At 58.9% G+C, this 7,743-nt stretch overlaps 1 protein-coding gene across 2 annotated transcripts in view; it reads right to left on the reverse strand.

Moving 5' to 3' along the window:
• Positions 1–511: 511 nt before the first annotated feature.
• FGD2 (FYVE, RhoGEF and PH domain containing 2) overlaps positions 512–7,743 on the reverse strand; it is a 30,368-nt gene continuing 23,136 nt past the window's right edge. The window contains exons 3-16 of one of the 2 annotated variants that reach the window (XM_027697745.1): positions 7,575–7,655; positions 7,117–7,265; positions 6,415–6,571; positions 6,154–6,292; positions 5,571–5,629; positions 5,113–5,246; positions 4,616–4,778; positions 4,233–4,312; positions 4,126–4,156; positions 3,928–4,020; positions 3,611–3,736; positions 2,922–3,068; positions 2,421–2,564; positions 512–2,338 (exon numbers count right to left, since the gene is read on the reverse strand). In XM_027697745.1, coding sequence (XP_027553546.1) covers positions 2,105–2,338; positions 2,421–2,564; positions 2,922–3,068; positions 3,611–3,736; positions 3,928–4,020; positions 4,126–4,156; positions 4,233–4,312; positions 4,616–4,778; positions 5,113–5,246; positions 5,571–5,629; positions 6,154–6,292; positions 6,415–6,571; positions 7,117–7,247 — 1,638 coding nt within the window. In that variant the 5' untranslated portion in view covers positions 7,248–7,265; positions 7,575–7,655 and the 3' untranslated portion in view covers positions 512–2,104. Of the gene's footprint in view, positions 2,339–2,420; positions 2,565–2,921; positions 3,069–3,610; positions 3,737–3,927; positions 4,021–4,125; positions 4,157–4,232; positions 4,313–4,615; positions 4,779–5,099; positions 5,247–5,570; positions 5,630–6,153; positions 6,293–6,414; positions 6,572–7,116; positions 7,266–7,574; positions 7,656–7,743 lie in introns of both variants that reach the window. The other variant, XM_027697747.1, reaches the window with a different exon arrangement.

The raw sequence follows: 7,743 nt of genomic DNA on the forward strand, positions 1-7,743 counted from the left end.
CATTTCTTGGGTGCAAAAATCTCCCTTTTTTTTTTCCTTTGTTTTGTTTTGGGGGTTTTTTTTGTTTGTTTTTTGTTTAGTTGGTTGGGGTTTTTTGTTTGTTTAGGTTTTTTTCTAGTAAAGCAGAGTGGGGGCACCATGATACCCCCTGTAAATTTGGTCTTCCACTGAGAGACTGGGGATACTCAGGGCAGCAAGTGATGCTGTCTCCCCATCTTTGAGTAAGGCACGATGCCAAAGCCAAGGCAGTGACCTGTCCTGGTGCCCTGTCACCCCCTCTGCCCCCAGGCCACCTCTCTTCCCGGACAACCCCTTTCCTGTGGCCCACATGGATCCCCCCCGAGGGTGCTGGGGGTCAGGAAGGAGGAGGGCAGGGGCTGGTAAAAATAGCCCCCAGGTGCCCTCTGCCCCAGGAGCGATTCCTCCCTGGGTAAACAGGAAATCTATTCTTAGGCCCATTCAGGGCTGAGGGCAGGTCCCTGCTCCGGGCTTGTTTTGTTCCTGGCTGACACAGGGGTGACGCCACACCAAGGGCCACCACGCAGAGCCTGCCAGCCCTGTGGGCTTCCCCTTGCTCACTCTTCCCCCCTCAGCAGCTTTTCCAGGGCTTTTCCGGTGTTGCTGGGGGTTCCCCTTCCCACTAGAGCTGTTTTGGGGTGTCCCTGGAAGGCCCTGCATTGTTTGCTTCTTCTGGGCTCAGCCCCATGCTGGGTGGCACCCTGAGGGGCAACTGCTTTGGCAGAGCTCTTGCCCTGACATCCAGCTCCTCTCCCTCTTCCTTGATGGGATCTCTTGGGCTGGAGGAGGTAAAACCACCATGGTTTGCCCTTTCCCAGGATGAGCTGAGCTGGGTAGATGGAGGCAGGATGATGCTCACAGCTTTTTCCTGTCTCTCTGAGGCCCCCCCATCCACCTTTATTCCACATGCTTTCCCCAAGAGATGTCCCTATTTGCAGTATCCTGCTCCAACTCCCTTCCCTTCCCTGTCTCCATGGATCTGTTCAGCCTGTGGCACCCCTGGGCTCTGCCCAAGGCTGCTGTGCTGGAGCTGCTGTGTGGTCCAGGCTCAGGCAGCAACCCCTGCCTGCAAACAACAGCCCTCCCTGCCTGCCAGGGATTGTGGGCTCCTCCTGCATCCCATTTCAGCCCCTGGCAGGCTCAGAAGTGGCAACTTCTGACCAGGCAACATTCTTGGGGAGCTAAAGATGATGCAGAGAGAAAAATGTGAGGCTGCAGCCTAAAGTGCTGCGTGAAACAACCAGGGGTGCTCGTTATGATGACGACAGAGAGGGGGATCCCCTGTGTCTCCTCAGCACCACAGCAGCACCTGTGTGGACACAACCTTGTCCCAGAGTGTTTTGCTTCGGGAAACAAGTAACTGAGGGAGGTACAAGGGTGGAAAGTGCTTGTGGACAGGAGGGGGTGAAGGCAAAGTCTGGGATGGGCAGGAGTGTGGACTGGCTCAGTGATGCAGGTGAGGGGTGTCTGTGGTAAAGAGGAACACCCACACCATGGGACTGCAGCAGTGTGAGGCCAGGAGCGGTGACAAGCTGGGAGGGGACATCCTGAGCCCAGCACTGGGATCCCTGAGCTGTGTGGGTGAGCCACATGCTGGGTCCCTGCAGGGCATCAGACAAGGGCTGGTGATAGATACGGCGACGTGGAGGCATGGGGACAATCCCATGGAAAATACACCCCCAAAGAAGGCTGCACAGACTGCAGAGACGGCTCGCGGGCGGGATTTATCTCAGCAATCCCAATTCCACAGATTTCACGACTCCGGGCATCCCCTGCGCCGGGATGGAGCAAGGACGGGGCGGGGCTGCCCTCGCGTGGCCACCGGCGGAACTGCACAGCGGCCGGGGCCGCAGGGGCGAGGCCTCCCCAAAACCCCCCCATCCCTCCGCCTCATTCCGTCCAGCGCGGAGAGCGAGGAGGGAGGGGAAGGGGAATCCGGCTTGTCCGTGTGGTGGCAAATGTACCCCCTGCTTGTTCTTTTCATGATGGAAACCCAAACGCGGAGATGTCGGGGGTCTGCATGAAGTCAGCAGCGAGGACAGGCTGGGGAGGTGACTCCCCAGGCGGCCCAGGGGTGGGAATGGCCTCATTCTGCTTTGTCACAGGGGTCTGCATCCTCCTCCTCATCCTCTGGGTGTGTGATCCCTGCGGCAGAGCGTGCCATGGCCCTCATCCAGCGCTGCTTCAGCTCCTCAGTGTCGGCCAGGAAGGTGTGAACCTGCCGGGACTGCGCCAGCTGGAAGAGGTGGCGGGAGTCGCTCTGGGGCAGGTCCTTCACCTGGTAGCCCAGAAGGGGCATGGAGGTGTGGGCTCGCACGTCCTGCCAAGAACAGACAGCGGTGGGAGGCAGGGGGTGGGCACAGCGGGATGTCCCTTGAGGATGGATCCGAGCCTGGCCTCACCTGGGGGGCTGCGTAGATGTACAACACGAGGGGATCGTCCTGTGGGATCACAAACCAGCCCCGCGTCCCCCCCTTGCCGTTCTTGTCCAGCAGCTGCAGGGAACTGCAGAGCAAACTCCTGCTTGATACCTCTGCAGCTCCTTTCTGCCAAAAAAAACCCAACAAATCTCTCAATACCCAGTGCGGGAGGCAGAAAGGGCACCGAGCCAAGGCCGTTTCCTGGGGAATTCCCCACCCACTCCACCAAACCCCAAAAGCAGGGGCAGGCAAGGGGCCGTCCTGGCTGTGAGGGTGCTGCTGAGATCCCGTGGTGAAGGGAGCCCTGGCTGTTGGGGGGTCCCTGGGCTTGGAGGAGGAGGGAGCTCAGCACATGCTCCCTCTGACTGCTGTGGGAGTGACTCGCACTCCTCCTGCTGCAGGTGCAGGGCCAGGCTGGGACAGCGATGCTGGGACCAGGGTGGGTGGCAGAGCTCAGAGGGACAGAGGGGGGGCAGAGCTCACCTCCAGGATGCCTTTGTGCTTCCCCTCCCGGTCCTCGAGCACCGTGTGGCCCGTCAGGAAGATGTAACACTCCTGGCACACGCGGTTCAGGCGGTTCCCGTCGTACTGCAGCTCGGCTTTGTAGTCAGAGCAGCGAGCACACACCACCTGCAGCCACAGACGGGCACTCCTGAGACTGGGGGATCCAGGGATAGCTCCGTGAGGAGCTGTAAAGAGGAGGTAAAGAGGAACACCCACACCATGGGACTGCAGCAGTGTGAGGCCAGGAGTGGTGACAAGCCAGGAGGGGACATCCTGAACCCAGCACTAGGGTCCCTGAGCTGTGTGGGTGAGCCACAAGCTGGGTCCCTGCAGGGCATCAGACAAGGGCTGGTGATAGATACGGCGACGTGGAGGCATGGGGACAATCCCATGGAAAATACACCCCCAAAGAAGGCTGCACAGACTGCAGAGACGGGTCGCGGGCACGATTTATCCCAGCAATCCCAATTCCACAGATTTCACGACCCTGGGCATCCCCTGCGCCGGGATGGAGCAAGGACGGGGCGGGGCTCCGTGAGGAGCTGAGGGGCGGGAGCGACCCTGAGCCTGGGGGGGAAAGGGATACAAGATGTAGGAGAGGTGTGGTCCTGCCCCAGCAGCCACCTGAGCAGGCCAGGAGGGAGGGGAAGGAGGGGAGGGTGACTCACGTATCCACAGGCTCGGCAGTGGTGTCTCCGGCGGGTGATGGCGTTGAAGGGCTCCCTGCAGCGCATGCACATCGTCACCAGGTTGTCCCGCACCCACTGCGGAGCTCGGCGGCCCAGCTCCTCTGTCTGAGGGTGGGGGCTGCATCAGTGGGGCTGCCCAGCCATGCTCTGGGTGGTCCCAGCCCTCTGCTCTCACCCCTTCCCCTCCTCAGCCCTTCTCCCCGTCTGCAGCCTCCCCCCAGCTGGGTTTAGCGAGGGGAACTGAGGCCCAGCAAGGTGGGCTCTGTGCAGGGGGCATGGGGAGAGCAGGAGGGTACCTTCAGTGCAGGGGTGTCTGTCTCCAGTCCAGGTACTGCTGTCTTAAAGGTCTCACTTCTCTTCTCCTTCCTGTCAATGGCATCTTGGAAGGCCTAGAGGGAAAGGCAGGGCTGGAGGGGCAGTTGGGGGCTGCCCTGACACAGAGCATCCCGCTGGGATGAGGCAGATGTGCCACCACTCCCAGCACTCGCTGGTACCTTGATCCAGGCGTCCATCTCCTCCCCAGACCTGGATACAAAAGGGAGATGGATAAGCTGTTGTCCCTGCTCCCTGAGGGTCTGCATGACGTCCCCCTTCCCCTTACCTGGCCTGCAGCTCCAGTGTCCGCTGCTTTCCCGAGACCAGGAAGGTGTGAGGGAACTCTGTGTCCTGCAGCTCCCGCACCTGCCAGACACAGGAGAAGGGATTTGGAGCTGAAGCCACCTCCAGCACACAGAGACCTTCCTCCATGATGTGAGGCACAGGGATGTCCCTCGGGCACAAGCCCTTCAGCCCCTCATGCACAAGATTTCACTGGCATTTCGCAGGATCAGAACATACCAACCTCACCCACAAAGCCACCCTGGCTCCAGCTCCTCCCTCCTTCCCGAGGAAGTGAGGGGCAGCAGCCACGTTACACCCCAAATCAGGGTGCTTTTGGAGGAGTCAGGGTCTGGGGGAAGCACAAAGACAAGGTGCCTGTCTGACCTTCATGCCGTCCACGTCCATGCGGAGGCGGACCTGGAACTCGGCGCCCACCTGGATGACCTTGGGCACGCAGTACAGCAGCATGTTGTTGAACTGGGAGCGGGGAGAGGGATGGGTTGGAGCCCAGCACCTGTCTGCTCCCAGCTGGGGGCTTCCCTGGGATCTGGGGGATCAGATCCCCCAAGCCTGAGCTGGTCTTTGGGAAGAATCCATCTAAAACATGACTATTTCTGCCCCAGCCCTCTCTCACCCTACAAAGGTGAGAGAGGCACCTCCCAGGGCTGCCTTGCCCATGGGATCAGCAGATTCCCAACCACATCCTACACAGGATGCCCTGCATTGAGCAGGGTCAAATCTCCCACCTCTGAATTCATCCTTTCTGTGCCGAGATGACCCAGCAGCACCCAGGCCAGGCTGTGCCGCCTCTGCCCCCATTCCCATCTTATCTGCTCCCTCCCCTTCCCCTGGGCATCCCAGCTCCCACCAGGAACAGGTACTTCTCCGACGTGCTGTTGTTGCGGGTGGAGACTTTTTGGATGGGTCCCTCCTTGATCAGCTGGTTGGAGGGATCCACAATGTCATCCTCAAGGCCCAGCCGCTGATAGACCACCCAGAGGTTCTGCAGCCGTTCCTGGGGGAGGCAGAGGGACCTGTTTTTGTGGGGTGATGAGCAGCCACAACCTTGCCACCCCTGGATTCCCCCCATCCCCACCTTCCAAGCCAGCTGCTGATAACTGGGAGAGGTGGCACTGCTCTCTCAGCCCAGATTCATCTTTGGGAGCAAATCCCAGCCTTGAGCAGCTGGTCACATCATTGATGTTACAGACGTGACTCCCCAGGCTCAGGGTGATGGGGTCAGGCATCAAGAGCAGGGTCTCAGCTCCTGTGCTGAACCCACAGCGCTCCTGTCCCATTCAGGAGCTGCAAAGCACTTCCAGCTGGGACAGGCACTCACCATCTCGGCGATAGCTGCGTTGGAGTGCTTGGCCACCATAAAGATCATCTCCAGGGCCTCTGCAAAGAGAAGAGAACAGGCTGGAGGTTAAACACCTCCTCTGGAGCTGTGGGAGGAAGCTCCTGGGTCTGTCCTTCATGGATGTACGTGTGTGGTGGCTGCTGCCTTCCCCTGGACCCAACCCAAACTGCCCCAAAATGCTGCACAAGAGTCCAGGTATGGCCAGACTGTGCGTGGTGGGGTCCTGGGAGGACAGACAGAGTTCCGTCCATCCCAGCAGGACTGGGAACTGTGTTATCTACAAGGGTCTGAGAGCTCTACAGGTCTCCCTAGGGGATGCTCTGGAGGGACCACCCTTATCCTGAAACACCACCCTTCCTCACTGACCTCCACAGCCCCTGGAAGGGCAGATTAATCCCTCTCCCTGCCAGAAAAGGATCAGACTGAGAGGTTTATCCAAGGGCTCAGGGCAGCTGGTGAGTGAATCCAGGTATTCTGATGTCTGTGTACAACACTGGGGATTGTTATTTCCCCTACAAACCCACCCTGCCACTCCCCAGGGTGAGCCAGACAGAGCCCTTACTCTCGGCATCGCCCCGGTCGGGGGACTCAGGCGGCAGTTTCCGGACATAATCCTTCAGGAGGAGTTCGTAGCGTGGGATCCTCTGCACAGGCTCCAGCATGTGGTGCTGCAGCGTTAGATTAGCACAGACCTTCCTCTTCTGGGGAGAGACACCAGGCACGGAGAGAGGAACAGTGACCAAGGCAGCTCCCACCCTCTGCTGCTCCCCTCGTGCAAGGAGATTTTGGGGAGCGCTGCTGTGCTCCCTCACCCTGCCCTCACCTGGATGTCAGCAATGAGCTCCTGGAAGGGCGGGGATTTCTCTGACCAGGCAGTGATGAGCTCCACGGCCTTGTCAAAGTTCTTCACATATTCTCCATACATCTTGAGGAATGGTGCAAGTTTCTGGATCACATCCCCAATCCGGGGGTTGCAGTTCCTGCAGGAGGGAACCGCAGCTTCCTCAGTCCGTTGGGGCAGACAGACAGTGAGGGATCAAACGAGGGGGTGTGGTGGTTTCATAGGATCCCAGACCGGTTTGGCTGAAAGGGACCTTAAAGGTCATCCCATTCCACCCCCAGCCATGGGCAGGGACACCTTCCACTAGCCCAGGTTGCTCCAAGCCCCGTTCAAGCTGGCCTTGGATACTTCCAGGGATGGGGCAGCCACAGCTTCTCTGGGCAACCTGTGCCAGTTCCTAACTCTTCTGTTAACATTTGCACTGCTGCAACCTGCTACATCCCCACACAACTTCCTGCTCTCCAGAATGAGAATGTCCCCAGCTTGCAGCCAGTCTGGGCTGTTCACACCTGGGCACATCCCAAAACCACCTGAGATGTCACCTCCACTTTTCAGAAATACTCTGATCTGAGTGTTTTAAGGAAGTGCTTTCCAGCACAAAGACATTTGGAGCAAAGCAGGCCGAGCTCTGGTCCTGGTGGGAGCCCAGACTCAGCACTGCTCCAGGTGTCCTCCTGAGCTCACCAATCCTCCATGCGCTTCCGCAGCTCCGGCAGGAAGAACTCGGAGTGAAACTGGTGGATGGAGGAGATGTTGGAGAAGATCATTTTCACCACTTCCTCTGGGACCGTCTTTCCAGTTTTGGCTTCTTTCATCAGCTCTGTGTAGAACACCTGGAAGAAAGCAGGGGTGAATAAAAAGGGTCAGGAAGAGGCCTGAGGATCCCATTCCCTCTCTGAGACTGGCACATGGCTCAGTGACAGGCCTGACTCTGTGCAGGGGGGAAATCCCAGGCCCCAAGAGAGAAGCAGCAGGAAGGCTTTGTTGGGACAAGGGTGCTCCATGGAAATAGGGGGTGTAGGAAAGGCAAAGGCCAGACCAAATCCCTGGCCAAGAAAACCAGCAGCCCACTTGTCTCTCTGTTGTACACCTTCACCCTCTCCAAAATCTCCTTGCGTGGGCCCCTCCACTGCCCAGCTCACCTGGTCGAGGAGGTGGAGGCGGTTGACATAAGCCTGTTCTGTCTCCAGCAGCTCCAGAGCGATTTTCTTTTCCTCTGGTTCCTGTATGGAGTGGGAGGAGATGTGACCCCAAGCTCTGAGCCAGCTCAGGCAATTCCATGCCTGAGCATGGGCACCCACCAGGGTCCCC

The sequence above is a fragment of the Neopelma chrysocephalum genome, unplaced genomic scaffold, assembly GCF_003984885.1.
Source record: "Neopelma chrysocephalum unplaced genomic scaffold, ASM398488v2 Primary Assembly neopelma1_122, whole genome shotgun sequence".
In the NCBI taxonomy this organism is placed as follows: Eukaryota; Metazoa; Chordata; class Aves; order Passeriformes; family Pipridae; genus Neopelma; species Neopelma chrysocephalum.